The sequence below is a fragment of the Chlamydomonas reinhardtii genome, chromosome 3 (genome assembly GCF_000002595.2).
Source record: "Chlamydomonas reinhardtii strain CC-503 cw92 mt+ chromosome 3, whole genome shotgun sequence".
NCBI classification, from domain to species: domain Eukaryota; kingdom Viridiplantae; phylum Chlorophyta; class Chlorophyceae; order Chlamydomonadales; family Chlamydomonadaceae; genus Chlamydomonas; species Chlamydomonas reinhardtii.
The window spans coordinates 892,810-910,130 of record NC_057006.1 but is presented as its reverse complement, the minus strand read 5'-3'; the positions used below and the strand labels follow the sequence as shown (position 1 = coordinate 910,130).

Here is a 17,321-nt window from a genome sequence, read left to right as displayed (position 1 = left end):
ATGGCCGTGGGGCTTGCCTCGAGCATCGAACGCGTGCACGGCCCACCGGGTCGCCCCTCCTGGCCTCCCCACATACACGCCGTTGACCCGCGCACCGCCATTCCGCCCATCTCGACATCCACACGTGCATCTTCCGTGTTGAAGATGGCCGGAAACGGCATGTTGGAGATTGGAGGAGAAGATGGCGCGGGGTAGTTGGGCGCGCGGCAAGGGACTCCTCGTAAAAGGGGGGTCCAAGGAGTGGGTTATCACTGGGTGAGTTGGAGGCCATGTCACTGGACCACGGGCAATGTCGCCCAGCCCAGCCCTGGATGGTGTGTGGCCAAACACCCGTTGCACAATCAACCGCAACTCGACTGGAGTATTACATGTATGGACACGGGAGGTTGTGGGGTAAAAACGCGGGAACGTGATGAGGATGCACAATTGGTGGCGGCAGGACCAGCAGGTCTATGCACGCCGGACACACGTCCAGCAGCTCAGGCTGACCATCCCCAGCAGGGTGATGGCTCAACGTTAAATACGCGCCCACACACGCACACGCCGCCTCCTTCCATCCTCGAACCATCACCCGGATACCGTACCATACATCAGGAATTTTGAATTGCAGCCTTCAATCCTCAACAACAGAAATCTGCGGCCCCAAATCCGCCTCCCTCGCAGTCATCCATTCCTCAGTCGGCTGCCCCATCCCAATAATCCCCCAGTACGCAATCCATTAGCTAGTCAAGTAGCTTTCTTGTCAGACGTTTGCAACTGGCGCCATCGCAACCCGACCCCATCACATTGGGATTTCCACGTGGCGCGGTTACTAGACCTTTGGGTGCAGTGTCATGTAACTCGCTTTACCAAATGTATGCTATCTCCAATCCAGGCAATTTCCTCTCTCTAAAACCCTCTTGTCTTCCTCATGCATCACCAACGTCAGAGCACATACGGTAGTCAAAGTGTCGTTCAGCTTCCGCAGCCGTGGCCATTCACAAATCCACTCCGGGGTATTTCTATGCAGTTGACGGCATTTTAATGAAGAGCAGTGATGCATGCGGAATTCTTCGTGAAAGCCGGTCATGCAGCACAACCAGTGTTCCGTACGTACGTTGTAGGGAAGACCAAAAATCGGGCTGGGTTGGATGGATTCTTCTCATTCACGTACAGCCGAGACCGCGCGCTTGCCGTGCATGCATATGTCTGCGGCGCGCGTCTCGCATCATCACCTCTTCTCAGCTGTATCGGGTCCGGGCCTAGGCCGCAACTGTGACCCACACGCCCTCGCTGTAGGTGCCCCCGGCCCCCAGCAGGAACAGCAGGTGCGGACCCAGCAGCGCCTGCCCGAACAGACCCGGCGGAGGCGCCTCCACGAGCACCTGCCCCGGTGTGCCGCCGGGCTGGGCCTGCAGCACCAGTAGCAAGGGTTGGAGCAACGAGAGTCACACGTGAGTACGCACGGCACTGATAGCATTATCGGACCCTGGAGCATACTAACCGCACCTCCAGAAAAATGACGCGCTGGTTCATGTTGAGGGAGTGGGTGCATGCGCAGGGCGCCACCAGCACCGCGCCAGTAATGAAGTCAACGCCCGGGTAGGAGTAGGAGATGGTGATGGTGCTGCGTGAACCACGCACATGCACACACCATACCGTCAGCACGCGCCCGAACTGTTTCCCATGTCATACCGTCAGAAGTAAACCACACCTGCCACGGGTGATGGAGCCCGGCGCAGTGACGATGGCGGGCCGGTTCACTCCCGGCGCGATCTCCGCGGGTACGGCCCACTCCAGTCGGTGCTCCAGCGGTGTGTCCGGGCTCAGTGACATACCCGGGGCCTGAACAAGCAGTTGTGAGATGAACGCAATGTTGCAAACTAAGCTATCCCAGGCCTTGCAAGACGTATCAAAGAGGGCGTGCCAGAGAAGCCAGGCAAAGCCCGCGGCAAGTGCATTTGCGAGCATGTGATCCCCGGTCACGGGAAAAGGGGCTGAGCCCCTCCACAGTCTGAGACCGAACAACCTCATCGCCTGGACATAGCCGGGGTCGGTTGCCACAGGCACATAGCCAAACCAGGTGCCTAGCAATTGCGATGCCAAAGCAGAGCCAACCGCAGCCAGACGCAGCACACTTGTCAACAGCCGCATTACTCATGCCGCTACGCATGCCCTGCCAGCCCCGCCGAGCATTTAAAACGAACATCAGGAAAGCACAAACACGCGGGCAGTTCCTCACCAGCTGCTGGTAGGCTCCGCAGTTCTCGCAGCCCGCCACCAGCACCTTGCCGCTGGGGTCAAGGCAGTTGGCGGAGTGATAGACGCGCGCTATGGGCGCAAAGTCCATCTTGCTGTACCGCTGCCCGACTGGCTTGTACGGGTCGTACATCAACGACTGGAAGTTGGCCTTGGTGGACCAGCCCGCACCCGCGTTGGCGCCGCCAAACTGCGGAAAAGGAAGTGAGATAGTGTCAGCATTCCACACGTGATCTCAGGCCGCAAGGTGGGACAGCACCAAACCCCCATCAGTCACACGTGCACAAGCCGCCACCCACCTGCGCTCCTCCGTGCAGCAGCACCTTGCCGTTGGGCAGCAGAGTGGAGTCGCCCATCACTCGCGGAACACCCAGCATGTCCTCAACCTCCCAACTGTTGAGAGCGTGATGCGAAGGGGCCAGCACGCACGGTCAGTGCACGTGCATTTGATCTGGACGCCAGCCCTCATCGCTACAGCCCCACACTGCTGCAGCCATCCAGCATGTACGGCACGTACCCCTTGGTAAAGCAGTAGCTCGAGCCGCACTTGGTGATGTCGAGTCGCAGGCTGGTGCTGGCGGCCGGGGAGGAGATGATCTGAGTCGTGGGACTCCCGTTGCAATCCTGCACATGAACATGACATGTCATAAACATGAAGATGAAGGTTGACAAGGTTGCTGTTTACTATATATTGTGTTTGCACTCTGTTGTAATCCTGCATCCGGCTTCATTTCGGCACATGTAGTATCAACTGATTCACGTGAAGGTCAGCATTGTACGCACCCCGCCTCCGAAGATGACCAAGCTGAGGTCGTAGGTGGGCGGTCCCATGGCCAGGACCGAGATGGACGAGGTCTTCGGGAACATGGTGCAATGCCTAGCATCGGGTGGGAGATAGAGGGGATGGGAGAAGGCGGTCATAGCGGAGGCGACGCATGCCAACCCGCCCATGGTCACGTTGTAACTGGGTGGTGTCTTCATCTCTCTCTCTCTGCCGGATGAACTCACGTGATTGAGGCCGGGAAGGGCGGCAGGTCCACAATGTGGTTGAAGTTGCCATCCGTGATGGCACCGCCCTTCTCAACAAACCACAGGATGTCGCCTGAGGGCGGATTGGTGGTAGGTGCGGTGGGAGTAAGGGAGGAGAGATAGGGGTGTGGGTGACGAAACTGACCGAGTAAAGCGATAACATGATATCAGACGCTGTGAACATTTAGTTGCATCCCTGAACGCCCCCCTCACCATTGGCCAGCAGCTGCATGAAAGGGTACCTGCATGAGGGCAGGTCAACGGAAGCGACGCGCTCTCAGTTCGCCCTGTCACGATCGTGCACACTAAAACGCTAATTCCCGCAGCGGCATCCAACAGGACACCGCCGCCCCCACCCATTAGTAACTACCTACCAGTCAGGTTAGATTGCAGTATCGACTTGGAATATGGCACTTGCGAGAGCCAGAGGTAACACGCTCCAAAACCTACCAGTTGTAGAGTCCCATGTACTTGACAAAGTTGGCGGGCATGGTGACGTTCACGGTGGGGCTTGCAGGCGCCGCCGGGTCCCACAACTCAGCGACGGGCCAGGTGGGCGGCAGCAGGCAGGCGTTGGAGCCGCCCACAATCAACACCTTGCCGCTGCTGAGCACGATGGGGGAGGGGTACCAACGGTTCCACTGCATGTTGGTCAGCACGGTGCTGGATGACGTGGCGGCGTTGAAGGCCTGCAAGGACAGGAAAGGCAGTTGGTGAGAAGCAGACACCGCTGCGCATGTCAAGCGATCTTGGAATCTGCTGGACGTTTGAATGGCTGAAGAACCCCGCCGACTGCAACCACTGAAGCCCCACCCAAAGACCCACCATGATCTTGTTGCGGCCGTCTTGCAGGTTGCGCACCGGGCTGAGGACGTCGCCGCCGAAGGTGTGCAGCTGCCCGTCAGGCAGGATGATGGTGCCGGAGCAGCCGGGGTTGTAGATTGCGTTGTACTTGAGCTTCTGCCGACGCGTGTGCGTGTTCAGGAATACCGGGTGATGTGGGGCATGCATGCGGTACGGCAGCGGGTCAGCGTCAGTCAAGCACAGCGCATGTCAAGCTTGTCTCACACGTAACTGGCAATCTCTTGCCACATGGTTGGTTGAGGCACAAGGTCATGCTAAAGCCGGTGCCGCCAAAAACAAACGCAGCGGCCGTCAGCCCACCTCGCCAGTATCCAAGTTCAGAGTGCCGGTGTTGGGCTCCGCGAAGACAACAGGGACGGCTGCGAGTCAAGCAAGCGTTGCAGCGCGGGCCAACGACGCGTCCGTAACAGGCGACTAGGCGCGCTTCAACGAGTAGAGATCACGGTCGCACACGCAAGGGCACCATAGGTAGCCTAGACTAGCAAGTTGCAGCGTGATCAGCAGCATCCTGATCACTCACGCTCTCCGGGCCCATAGGCGCGCTCCAGGAACCAGTATCGGCGCGTGTAGGGGATGTTGGCCATCGCGAGGGCCACATTGGGGGCCGTCAAGGTTTCGATCAGCTCGAAGTAGCCGGCGGAGGAGGGGGGCGGAGCGGGTGACGGGGGCGAGGGGGACGGAGGCGATGGCGAGGGCGGCGTGGGTGAGAGTGGTGCAGGCGAAGGCGGTGAGGGCGAGGGCGGCGAGGGAGAAGGAGGCGTAGGGGGCTGCGGCGAGGGAGGAGACGGTGAGGGCGGAGCGGGAGAGGGAGGTGAGGGAGACGGTGCGGCTTCCTCCGAACCAGGTGAAGGAGGTGTAGGGGGCTGCGGCGAGGGAGGAGACGGTGAGGGCGGAGCGGGAGAGGGAGGTGAGGGAGACGGTGCGGCTTCCTCCGAACCAGGTGAAGGAGGTGTAGGGGGCTGCGGCGAGGGAGGAGACGGTGAGGGCGGAGCGGGAGAGGGAGGTGAGGGAGACGGTGCGGCTTCCTCCGAACCAGGTGAAGGAGGTGTAGGGGGCTGCGGCGAGGGAGGAGACGGTGAGGGCGGAGCGGGAGAGGGAGGTGAGGGAGACGGTGCGGCTTCCTCCGAACCAGGTGAAGGAGGTGTAGGGGGCTGCGGCGAGGGAGGAGACGGTGAGGGCGGAGCGGGAGAGGGAGGTGAGGGAGACGGTGCGGCTTCCTCCGAACCAGGTGAAGGAGGCGTAGGGGGCTGCGGCGAGGGAGGAGACGGTGAGGGCGGAGCGGGAGAGGGAGGTGAGGGAGACGGTGCTGCTTCCTCCGAACCAGGTGAAGGAGGCGTAGGGGGCTGCGGCGAGGGAGGAGACGGTGAGGGCGGAGCGGGAGAGGGAGGTGAGGGAGACGGTGCTGCTTCCTCCGAACCAGGTGAAGGAGGCGTAGGGGGCTGCGGCGAGGGAGGAGACGGTGAGGGCGGAGCGGGAGAGGGAGGTGAGGGAGACGGTGCTGCTTCCTCCGAACCAGGTGAAGGCGGCGTAGGGGGCTGCGGCGAGGGAGGAGACGGTGAGGGCGGAGCGGGAGAGGGAGGTGAGGGAGACGGTGCTGCTTCCTCCGAACCAGGTGAAGGAGGCGTAGGGGGCTGCGGCGAGGGAGGTGACGGTGAAGGGGGCGAGGGCGAAGGTGCAGCAGGTGAAGGAAGAGCGGGAAGCACTCCCTCGTCGACGGGTGAAGGTGGCGGTGAGGAAGGACTGGGGATAAGGCTGGGAGACTGAGGGCTGGGAGTATCGCTGTGCTGCGACTCCGGTGTAGGCGGGGAGGGCGGCAAGCTAGACTGCGTGCCACCATACAATGGCGAAGGTAGAGGGACCGCGCGGGGATTAGGTGAGCTAGCCGCGGGGCCGGGGCTGGGGCCGGGGCTGGCACTGGGGCTGGGGCTGGGGCTAGCCTCAGGGCTGGAGCTAGGGCGGGGCGAAGGGCTAGCTCCAGGCGAACGGCCAGGGCTGGGGCTTGCCCTGGGACTAGCCTCAGGTGAGGGGCTGGGGCTGGGGCTAGCCTCAGGCGAGGGGCTGGGGCTAGCCTCAAGCGAGGGGCTGGGGCTAGCCTCAGGGCTGGGGCTAGGGCGGGGCGAAGGGCTAGCTCCAGGCGAACGGCCAGGGCTGGGGCTGGGGCTGGGGCTAGCCTCAAGCGAGGGGCTGGGGCTGGGGCTAGCCTCAGGGCTGAGGCTAGGGCGGGGACTAGCCTCAGGTGAGGGGCTGGGGCTGGGGCTAGCCTCAGGTGAGGGGCTGGGGCTCGGGCTAGCCTCAGGCGAGGGGCTGGGGCTGGGGCTAGCGTCAGGGCTGGGGCTAGGGCTAGCCACAGGCAAGGGGCTGGCGCTGGGGCTAGCCTCAGGTGAGGGGCTCGGGCTGGGGCTAGCCTCAGGTGAGGGGCTGGGGCTAGCCTCAGGGCTAGAGCTGGGGCTAGCCACAGGCGAAGGGCTGGGGCTGGGGCTAGCCTCAGGGCTGGGGCTAGGGCGGGGCGAAGGGCTAGCTCCAGGCGAACGGCCAGGGCTGGGGCTGGGGCTGGGGCTAGCCTCAAGCGACGGGCTGGGGCTGGGACTAGCCTCAGGTGAGGGCCTGGGGCTGGGGCTGGGGCTAGCCTCAGGTGAGGGGCTGGGGCTGGGACTAGCCTCAGGTGAGGGGCTGGGGCTAGCCTCAGGGCTAGAGCTGGGGCTCGCCACAGGCAAGGGGCTGAGGCTGGGGCTAGCCTCAGGCGAGGGGCTGGGGCTGGGGCTAGCCTCAGGCGAGGGGCTGGGGCTGGGGCTAGCCTCAAGCGAGGGGCTGGCGCTGGGGCTAGCCTCAGGTGAGGGGCTGGGGCGGGGACTAGCCTCAGGTGAGGGGCTGGGGCTGGGGCTAGCCTCAGGTGAGGGCATGGGGCTGGGGCTGGGGCTAGCCTCAGGTGAGGGGCTGGGGCTGGGACAAGCCTCATCAGGTGAGGGGCTGGAGCTAGCCTCAGGGCTAGAGCTGGGGCTCGCCACAGGCAAGGGGCTGGCGCTGGGGCTAGCCTCAGGTGAGGGGCTCGGGCTGGGGCTAGCCTCAGGTGAGGGGCTGGGGCTAGCCTCAGGGCTAGAGCTGGGGCTAGCCACAGGCGAAGGGCTGGGGCTGGGGCTAGCCTCAGGGCTGGGGCTAGGGCGGGGCGAAGGGCTAGCTCCAGGCGAACGGCCAGGGCTGGGGCTGGGGCTGGGGCTAGCCTCAAGCGACGGGCTGGGGCTGGGACTAGCCTCAGGTGAGGGCCTGGGGCTGGGGCTGGGGCTAGCCTCAGGTGAGGGGCTGGGGCTGGGACTAGCCTCAGGTGAGGGGCTGGGGCTAGCCTCAGGGCTAGAGCTGGGGCTCGCCACAGGCAAGGGGCTGAGGCTGGGGCTAGCCTCAGGCGAGGGGCTGGGGCTGGGGCTAGCCTCAGGCGAGGGGCTGGGGCTGGGGCTAGCCTCAAGCGAGGGGCTGGCGCTGGGGCTAGCCTCAGGTGAGGGGCTGGGGCGGGGACTAGCCTCAGGTGAGGGGCTGGGGCTGGGGCTAGCCTCAGGTGAGGGCATGGGGCTGGGGCTGGGGCTAGCCTCAGGTGAGGGGCTGGGGCTGGGACAAGCCTCATCAGGTGAGGGGCTGGAGCTAGCCTCAGGGCTAGAGCTGGGGCTCGCCACAGGCAAGGGGCTGGCGCTGGGGCTAGCCTCAGGTGAGGGGCTCGGGCTGGGGCTAGCCTCAGGTGAGGGGCTGGCGCTGGGACTAGCCTCAGGCGAGGGGCTGGGGCCCGGGCTAGCTCCAGGCGAGGGCGGGCTGGGCTCCAGTCCGGCTGGGGTTGGCGAGGGTGGTTCATTCAATGCAGGAGTGGACGACGGCGTCGCGGCTTCCGGAGGGCTGAGGTGGATCTCCGGGGGCGGTGCGTTCACTGGAGGCGGCTGGGCGAAGAACGGGGCATCCAGCATGGGCGGGGGGGCAGGTGACGGCGGGGAGGGCGCCTGGGGCTGGCCGGCATAGGTGGGCGGAGGAGGCGAGGCGCCATAGCCGGGGCCGTAGCTGGGGCTAGGGGAGCCGTAGGCGGGGATAGGCGGGTGGCGCGGCGGCAGCGGGTGCCCAACGAAACGGGTCGTGAGCAGGCGGCGGTGCTGCTGGTTCTGATGCATGTCCTCCACGCCGCCGCTGCTGCCGCTGCTGGCGATGGCCGTATAACGGTTGTTTACGAACGCGCTGTGCGAGGCTGCCGCATCCGACGCCGCAGCCAGTCTGCCGGCGCGTGCGCTGGAACACAGCAGCAGCAGCGACATTGTCGCCGCCGCAAAGGCAGACTGCGTCGCGCCTCGCTGTGGCATTATGGCGAGGCTGCGCAACCAAACTGAGGCGGGTTTGACCGCGCCGAACCGGACTGCGCGCGCCAGCGCTGCAGTAGCTTGATCGATCTGCAGGCAACGCAATTTAGCAGCGTCGCGCAGGTTAGGCTCCGAAGGCACGAAGCAAGGGAGAAGGGAACGCAGGTAGAAACGAAGGTAGGAGCGCCGCTCACCAGGCCAGACCGCACGGCGTTTTGCGTTGTGCTGCGTCGCGCTGTGGTAGCGCAAATGTCTACTGCGCGACTCAATTGACAACAGGACTAAAGCGCGGCCACTGGAGGGGCTCGTGCCATGATGCGCTGGCCCATGCGCGGGTTTCACAGGCAGGACGACAGGCTAACTGACGGCGGAAAACAGTCAGTCCTGCAAGCCGCCGGCACCGCCTTAGGCCCGCATGCGCGGCTTCTAGACTTGGAGCTTACGAGAGTAGATTTGGGCGCTACGCAACTGATGAGCCGCAAGATACGCGATGCAGGGTTTAGCAAACCCTGCCCTTGCCTCGAATCCGTGCCCGTGTAAAGCCGCCTCGCGCACGCAACAACGCGCCCTCAGGCTGAGTAACCAGGTGTTCGCCTTTGGTCCCAATTCACAACTAGCGTCTCGAGGTGGCACGCAGCAGGTACGAGCAAAGGGCCACGTGCTGGTTGGCCCCTCCCAGCCCGCCACCGCGCACCGCTTCCACCCGGCTCCCATGGCGCTTCCCCGAAGGTTACGTACCCACCTCCACGGCTTGTCCAAGTCGGACCTCCCATACACGCCACCGGCCCCCCGGCGCAGGCTCACCTAGCTCACGGCTGCGCCAGCAGCAGCAGCAGCATGCGGCGTACAGCCCCTGCTGGTTGACGAGGCAGCAGGCGGCACCTTCAAATAGCACCCGTTGTCTCCCGTCACCGCCCTGGCGCAGCATCCAGCACCGCCAGCAGCTGCGGGCGCTCACAGGCGTTGGCGCGTCCGCCGCCCGCAGGGCCACCGCCGCAGTCGCCGCAGTGGTACGAGTGCTGCAGCACGTCACGCAGGGCAGCGTCGTTGCCCACCAGCTGCGGGGCAGGCAGGTGGCTGTCCAGATTGTACCTGTTCCGGTGTGGGTCGGGAAATTAGGCGACAGGTGGAGGCCGTGGGAATGGGTCTGCGGAGCGGCGAGTCGGTGTGCGTGCGTGCGGAGGCTGCGCATGGGAGGCGGCCCCCGGAAGCACGTGCAGCATAGCCTGAGGCGTGTGGCAGCAACTTGCAACATCCTGTCCATCCCCATTGTATGCTTGAGACCAAGCAGGCCCCCCTTTGACCCGCGGACGTACCACTGGCCGCCGAAGCGACGGAAGCCCAGCCAGTGCCGGCCCGCCAGGCCCAGGCGCCGAGCCAGTGATGCTAGCCCCCATGCAGCAGCCCCCGATGATTGCGCCGGCGACGGCACCACGTTGAGCACCAGCGCAAAAAGGTCAGGCCGCTCCAGCAGCGCTGCCTCGGGCCATTCGGAACCGGCTTCGGCAGCCTTAGGCGGGCTGACCCACTGGAGCATCTGCGCGGGGGAAACCAGGATGCGGGGTGGGTCGTGTGTGCTCAACGATACCGGGGCAGGCAGACGGCTCACCTTGCCCCGCTCCTGCAGTGCGAGCTCCAGCACGTTGATGTCGTAATTGCCCAGGAACGCGGTCCTGTGAGGGGGCAGGGCTCGCGTGGTATGCCTTGTCGGCACCAGGGTGACCAGGGCCAATGACGCCAAGTCCTCCGTGATGTTCAATCAACATGTAGTCGGTTTGCAAAGCACACCTGTGAGGACTGAAGCCCCAAGACGGGGTCGCGAGATGGTCGGCCAGCCCGTCCAGTGTGGCAGAGGTCACGGCCGGCTCCTGAAACAAATTGTTGAGCGTGTGCTTGAGGCACATCTGCTTCGACTGCCGCTCCTGTGTGCAGAACGCAGCGTCAGGAGGAGTTGGGCAAGGAAGTTTCGGCCTCGGCCAGGTCAGCTGTCGGCAACGCTGTCTGCGCTGCCGGTCACCTTACGTGGTAGCGAGGCGCGGAGCTGTCCATGTTTGTTTGTGCAAGTAGAAACTCGTGGCCGCAGGTTAGCTCGCGGACAAAGACGGGCGGGGAAAACCCTTGCACAATCCAGCTGATTCGGGCTTTCCTTGCTAGCTAGAAGGCAGCATTGTCTATGCTCGTCTGCATTACGTGAGCTTTGCACCCGCAATGAAACAGCGTTGATGTTTTCTATTTGCTTTGGCCCGTTTTTGCCAGTTTCCAAGTCCGCCAAAGCTTCCAGCGACGAACGTCCGCATTTGGGCAAGATGGTATACCCTGGCATAGAGGAGAGTGTGGATCCCAGCATCGCGCAGAAGTGGCACTGCCTCTACTCCTTCGCGGTTCTGCAGAGTCACCTCACCGGCAACCCCTCGCCCGAGCCTGACTTCCCAGACTGTCGGTGCGCGCTGTTTGTGACGTGGAACACGATGTCCAGCGGAGGGCACCGGCTGCGCGGCTGTATCGGCACGCTCGAGCCCAAGCAGCTCCACGCGGCGCTGCACGACTACACGCTCAACTCGGCGTTGCGGGACCACCGCTTCTCGCCCATCAAGCTCAAGGAGCTGCCCTCGCTGCAGTGCAAGGTAAGCGTAGGCGGGAGTGCCAGAAGGAGGAGGGGGGCCGCCGGTGTGGTGGGTCAGCAAGCTGGCGTGACGTCGGCGCTGGCGGCTTGGGTGTCTACGTCCTCGCCCCCGCACCCCCTTTCTGACGTCCCGTTGGGAGCAGCACAGGCTGTTTGCCTAGACTATCACGTAGGCAGCGGGGCCATGGCAATGCACTCACAACTCTGAGCACACCTTCAGCGTTAACGCCAGCTCCAACGCCCTCGCCTCCCAGCAACTCTCTGACCCACCGCCACCCTCCCTCCTCGTCGCCCATGCCTCAGGTGTCGTTGCTGTCACGCTTCGAGAAGGCGGCTGGCTGGCAGGACTGGGCGGTGGGCACACACGGCATCATCATCCACTTCACAGACCCCGAGGCGCGCGTGCGCCGCACCGCCACCTTTCTGCCCGACGTGGCGCCGGAGCAAGGCTGGGACCGGCAGGCGGCCATCGACGCGCTCGTGCGCAAGGCTGGATACAGTGGCCCAATGAGTGAGTTGCTGAGCTCGTCCGTTATATGAGGTTTGGACGGGCGCCTCTGGAGGTGTGAGGAATTGTCGGTGCGCGCACATGCTGGCAATCCGACGACTCCGTCATCGCTGGGCAAGGCGCCCGTTCAAGTCCTGGGTGGGGGTGCTGTTGCAGCACACCACAACTGCTACCGACCAAGCTAACTGGACCTGAAACCCTGTCGCCTGCCCTTCACACCTGTGCGAAAACACAGCCCCCCAGCTGCGCGACTCGATCTCCCTGGAGCGCTACCAGTCCACCATCGCCTCGGTGACCTACGAGGAGTTTCTGGAGGCGCTGCAGGAGGCGCGGCGCGGCGAGGGCCAGGCTGACCCAGCGGTGCAAGCGGTGCGGCTGCAGGTGGCGGCGTGACGAGGCGGGTGAGGGGGGCGGCGTGCTGTGTGAGCGCGGAGGGGAGAGAGCTAGGGACCGTGGGAGTCAGGGGCCCTGGGCGGGCCCTGGGTGAATGCACCTCACCGCTGCAGTGCATTGCCGCAGTGATGACATTTTTTGTAGAGCGCTGGCGCGCCTAGCTAGTAAGCACTCTAGCGTCCGCGTCTCCTCTCAGCGCCGCCAAGCGTTTCCAGGGCGACGGCGGGGCAAGCTGCTGGTGTACTGCTGCCGCCGCGGCTTGCAAGCTTGCTGCCAACGCATTTTGCATTTCGGCATCTAGTTGCGCCAGCCTGTTGGGACAGAAGAATGTCTGCAGGTCTAGGAGGTGTGCACTAAAACGATGCTGTTGTGCTGTACTGACTTGAAAGACTGAAGACCACGGCACGAGGGGCTCTGAGAGCCGGCCAGCATGCATCGAGCGCATGGTTCTCGTGCGCGCACCGCTGTGTGGGCTCACCCGATTGTGCACTTTATGCTGGCCTGGAGATAGAATGACCTTTGCACCGTTTGTTTTGGGCCGCGACGGGACGCGCCGTCATTCGTACGGCACCCGAAGCGGGATGTAAGCGCGCCCAAGGCTGTGGGCAGGTCTTAGTGTGGTGCCTAGACAGGCCAGTGCGTGGATATGTATATTATGATTTGCTGCAGTGTGAGGCATGTGCCGGTAACAGGAGTTGTGGTGCTAGCGTGTGCACGCGGCCGTGGGGGGCCGAAGATCGACGGGGCTGATGGGGCCCGCGTGTGTCTCGAGTGCACGGTGCTTTGTTTGTCAAGAGGCATTGTGCTGTTCTTGCATCCGTGTAAAGTACTCAATTTCAGACATCCTATTATCCGCAACCTGCCAAGAGCCCGCCAGTAACAATGATTGCGCCGAAGAAGGGCAACTATGCCGGGAATCCTAGTCACCTTCTTCCATCTGAGCTTATCGATAGGTGTATCGGGTCAAAGATGTGGGTCATTATGAAGGGCGACAAGGAGATTGTCGGCACCCTGCGCGGCTTCGACGTTTACGTTAACATGGTGCTCGAAGACGTGACGGAAATTGAGGACACGCCAGAGGGCAAGAAGCTCACGAAGCTGGACCAGATCCTACTGAACGGGAACAACATTGCTATGCTGGTGCCCGGAGCCAAGCCGGACTACTTGTAGACTAACAGCTTACGTTTGGCAACATGGCGCTGGCGAGCGGCTGGCGAGCGGCTTCGTGCCCAGGCGGACGATAGTGGAGGTGGCACGCATGCTTTGGCCCCTTGGGGCGTATGCATTGCTCCGCAAGATAGTGCCCTGGCGGCCGCTGCTTTGGTGACGGTGCAGGAGTATGAAGCACGGGTGGCCGCTGTTGACTAAAGGGGGACGGACGAGGTATAGCCAGAGTTCTCCGGCGGCTTGCCCAGCTGCCGACTGTACCCCCGGGGGTCGGACCATGCCTCACCACGGTACACACCAAGCGTACTGTACAGAATCCATTCAAGACTAGGGCATATCGAGTTCAAAGGATGCAAGGGCATGGAGTGGAGCCTCTTTGCGTGCTGTCCGTCCTGTCCAGCTGGTGAGGCACTGGGCATAGTAGACAACATGCGGTGATGCTAGGAGCGGTTAAGGCGGACAGACATTACTATTGAAGTAGTATGGACTCGTAAATACGTAGCGGGACACGTTGGGTGGCTGTGTGCACGATATTGCGGTCCAGCACGCCCTTGGAAGCCGTGCAGACCCGATGCACGATTGGAGGGCAGCATGGAATACCGGTAGTCCTTGTACATGCCTTGGACTGAACACGTCTAGGTTCAGCTTGACATAACGTCAATGGCTTGAGCGTCGGATTCGTATGGCGGCAAGCGGAGAGGCGCGTGCTTGGTCATGCAAGGCATGCCATAGCAGGCCGTGATTTGATGATTGATGGGGTTTTATGGCGTGGTTGTATGGTGTAGCGCTATGTTTGGCCGCGGGCCGCTGCAGAAGAGCATGCGTACGGTACTGCTGGACGCACAGGGCCAGGGAGCAGCCTGAGAGTGCTCGACAGGGGAGGAGCCGAGGAGGGTATCCCGATGTAATGCAGATGGAATGCTCACGTGTAGCGGTTGTGGCCGGTTGGTTTCCATTTCAAAGCCCCCGCAACGCAGCCTCCAATCGTCAGACAAGCAACAGAGAACATTGACACCTGTATGGCGCGTATCAGGCGGTGGCGGACAAGTGCAAAAGGTTTCGAGGTTCCATTCCGATGTGACGCAGACGTGTCAGTTTTCCCCGTCGCGCTCGCTGCTTTTAGCGCAGAAACCCACTGCACATGCTCATAAAACAATAGTAACTTTGATTAACGATACAAGACACAGCAAACATGTCAGCGTTTGTACTCGGTTCGTTAGCGACGGCGTCGCGACCCATCGTGGGCGGCACCTCGCCCAAGCCTCGCCACGGTTGTGGCCTGCCGGTGGCATTGACAACAGTTCACAGTCGCATGGTCGGAGGCACTCTGGTGTCGCTGTCGATGCCGCCTCCGGCCGTGAGTCCCGGAGGTGCCAACGTCCGCAGCGTCCTCATGGCGGTCAGTCATGTGTCGGCAGGGGTGTTGCATCTCTCCAGCACCATGCCTGCAATAGTGCAATCAGACACCGATGCAGGCGCTGACCACTGACCCGCACCCCACACCGCCTTCGCAACCTTGCCGCGCACAGGCGGCGATGGGCTCCCCCACGTCCTCCTCCAACCCACAGCTGCCCCGCCTTATCCACACCGAGGACCCCTCGGTGCCAGTGGACCCCAAGCATCCCGAGCTGGTGAGTCCTGTCCAGCGTCCCTTGCTTCATGCAACATACCGCACTGCTTTCCTCAGTTTCCTGTGCCGCTGCCCACGCACACTGCATCCACCCACGTCCTCGGCCTCGCACGTGGTCGGCGCTGCCAAGCTCTTGCCGTCTGCCCCGCCTGCTTAGTTTGGGCAGCCCCGCCTGCTCCTCCCCGCCAGACCATTTTATAATTTCCCAAGACTTCCGCTCCCCAGGTGAAACTGCGCTCTGAAGGCGGTCGCATGCACCGCGCCTGCCTGCTGGGCTGCGGTGGTCAGGCGCTGCTGGGGCTGGCGGCTGGTGGCAGCATGGCGGTCAGCCTCATGGCCGGCGGCTCGGTGAGATGTGGCTGGTGTTCTTAGTGCGCAGTGCAGCACGCGTGTGTTTGTGTAGGAGCATGCAGCCCCACACACCTGCTCGCATTACATACGGGGCCATGAAATCTGGCGTCTACCACGACTCACACAAACACACGCACACCGTACAATCATACACACAGGCGCCCTTGCATGCGTTACGGTCGTTGCTCCTTGCCTACCTCCGTCCTGTCATGCCTTCCCCCAGGTGGCGCCCACCGCGCAGCTGCTGGCCCTGGGTGTGTGTACGGCTGTGGGCCTGGCGCTGGGCGCTCTGAGCCTGGGCGTGTACGGCCGCCTGTTCCTGGGAGCCAGCCGCGACCTTGAGGCGGGTGTGGTGGTGGGTGCGCGCGCGTGGCGTGTGTGTGTATGTTTGTCCGCATCGCCCCTTCGCAAGGTTCCATCAGCCCTTCCACCCCCCCCGCGCGCGCACACACACGCACGCACACACACACACGTACATACGTGCCTTCACTCACTCGTCTGAACTATAGCGCCCGCCGCTGGGGCGTAGTAGTGGCGTGGCCGCTGAGTTGGTGCACACTGCCTCGTGCGCCGCCCCGCGCGCGCCCGCCTCCCCCGCAGGTGCCCCCCAGCCTCATCAGCGGCAACATGGTGCGCTGCATGGCCTGGAACGTGGCGGGCGCCGCCGTGTGCGCCCTAGGCCTGCAGCTGGCCGTCAGCGGTGGGTGCGGGCGAACACAAGTGCAGGATTCAAGGTTGTGATGATTGGGTGATGTGGTGGGCAGTGCGTGTGGCCAAAGTGTTAACGTGAGCGGCAGCAATTCCTTCCAAGGCGCGTGTCTGATGAGTGGGTTTGAGCGCTGCAACCGTCAGATACCGACGAGCCTGGATGCCACTGCGATCACGCAGGAGGACTGATGACGGTGCCCTTCAGCCCGGCCGCAACCGCCAACGCCCTGGTGGCGCTGGACCACATGGCGGTGCAGGTGTGTGGCGCGCGTGTGCGGATGGCGTGTGGCCGGCGTGCGGCAGCGTGTGGAGGACGCGAAGCCGGATACGTAGGTCCACTGAAATGCGTGCCATGTGCAATGCAAACTGGCGAAAGACTAGGAAATCCGGTGATGCTTTGATGGGCCTGCAATCCTGCATGCGTGTTTACCACCACTAAAGCCATACGTCGCCATCCACGGCGCCTTGCCACTACCGCTGTGCCTGCCACCGCCGCCGCACGGCACCCGCAGGCTGCCTCCCTCATGCTGCTCAGCCACCTGAGCTCCCTGGCCTACCTGAACCTGGTGAGTGAGGGAGGGAGCGAGACAGGGAGGCGCGCTAGCTGGCAGCAGATGACAGCTCGGCACGCCCCGCCGTTTCCCCTACCGTACACAGCACTGAGGGTTTTCTCGCTCATACATATTATACACAAACACACACACGCACACACACACACGCACAGATGTTTAAGTACATCCGCGCGGCCCGCTACCCCTCTGGCGGCCTAGCGCTTGGCTCCTACGACGGCATTTCACCCCACTGAGCCCGCCTGCTCGGACACATATGATACGCGGTCTTATCAGGCCGCGACAGAGTGTGGCGACGCCCCATAACACAGGAGCATTGCCGCGTGGTCTTGTGCACGGATCCGTTGTGCGTAGCGGTTGGCATTACGACTGTCTTGCCTGCCGGTAGTATCTTGGCTGTGGGCCAGCTGACTGCATGGCGAATGCAGTTCGCATGATTGCGGTTGACGCATATTGTCGTACGCCGTGTGAGAAGGGATTTGCGTTGCAGCAGGCGGTGACGACACCGTTGTGTAGGCTAATTGTGTAGCGTGGGTGGTGGGCTGCATGTCTTGCACAAATAGGTGACGTTATGCCGTAACATCAAACAAGTGTTCCCGTGTCACGGGAAACGGGGCTGAGCCATAGAGGGATGGCTCCTCGGGGCTGCGCCCCTCCAAAGGGGCTGAGCCCCTCCACAGTCTGAGGCTATCAACCTCATCGCCCGGACATAGCCGGGGTCGGTTTCCACAGGCACATAGCCAAACCAGGTGCCTATCTAGCAGTCGCGATGCCACAGCAGAGCCAACCGTAGCCAGACGCAGTACAGTTGTCAACAGCCGCACTACTTGTCATGCCGCTACGCATGCCCTGCCAGCCCCACCGGGGACCGCTACCTAGACACCAGCCGGCTCATTCTCAGCCTGCGCGCTTGCGC

The 17,321-nt window shown here is 63.1% G+C and overlaps 4 protein-coding genes across 4 annotated transcripts; 2 read left to right on the top strand and 2 right to left on the bottom strand.

The window, feature by feature from the left end:
* Positions 1-352: 352 nt before the first annotated feature.
* CHLRE_03g146727v5 (uncharacterized protein) lies at positions 353-8,473 on the bottom strand. Its single transcript, XM_043060465.1, has 15 exons — positions 5,645-8,473; positions 4,954-5,570; positions 4,652-4,898; positions 4,432-4,490; positions 4,093-4,227; positions 3,718-3,956; positions 3,481-3,509; positions 3,247-3,340; positions 3,022-3,115; positions 2,756-2,862; positions 2,538-2,631; positions 2,222-2,428; positions 1,694-1,824; positions 1,489-1,606; positions 353-1,391 (listed from the first exon to the last, which is right to left on the bottom strand). Exons 1-15 carry the CDS (start codon positions 8,412-8,414, stop codon positions 1,242-1,244), a joined length of 5,091 nt encoding a protein of 1,696 aa, XP_042925594.1. The 5' UTR covers positions 8,415-8,473; the 3' UTR covers positions 353-1,241.
* Positions 8,474-8,521: 48 nt separating this feature from the next.
* CHLRE_03g146707v5 (uncharacterized protein) lies at positions 8,522-10,543 on the bottom strand. The gene is made up of 6 exons (XM_043060464.1): positions 10,479-10,543; positions 10,245-10,378; positions 10,066-10,129; positions 9,773-9,993; positions 9,261-9,548; positions 8,522-8,546 (listed from the first exon to the last, which is right to left on the bottom strand). The coding sequence occupies exons 1-5, from the start codon at positions 10,503-10,505 to the stop codon at positions 9,365-9,367; spliced, it is 630 nt and encodes a 209-aa protein (XP_042925593.1). The 5' UTR covers positions 10,506-10,543; the 3' UTR covers positions 8,522-8,546; positions 9,261-9,364.
* A 100-nt stretch (positions 10,544-10,643) lies between these two features.
* CHLRE_03g146687v5 (uncharacterized protein) lies at positions 10,644-14,067 on the top strand. The gene is made up of 3 exons (XM_001695536.2): positions 10,644-11,080; positions 11,383-11,590; positions 11,823-14,067. The coding sequence occupies exons 1-3, from the start codon at positions 10,763-10,765 to the stop codon at positions 11,978-11,980; spliced, it is 684 nt and encodes a 227-aa protein (XP_001695588.2). The 5' UTR covers positions 10,644-10,762; the 3' UTR covers positions 11,981-14,067.
* A 66-nt stretch (positions 14,068-14,133) lies between these two features.
* On the top strand, positions 14,134-17,179 carry CHLRE_03g146667v5 (uncharacterized protein). Its single transcript, XM_043060463.1, has 8 exons — positions 14,134-14,546; positions 14,677-14,778; positions 15,003-15,125; positions 15,352-15,483; positions 15,729-15,828; positions 16,017-16,093; positions 16,349-16,402; positions 16,561-17,179. Exons 1-8 carry the CDS (start codon positions 14,340-14,342, stop codon positions 16,639-16,641), a joined length of 876 nt encoding a protein of 291 aa, XP_042925592.1. The 5' UTR covers positions 14,134-14,339; the 3' UTR covers positions 16,642-17,179.
* Positions 17,180-17,321: the final 142 nt, after the last annotated feature.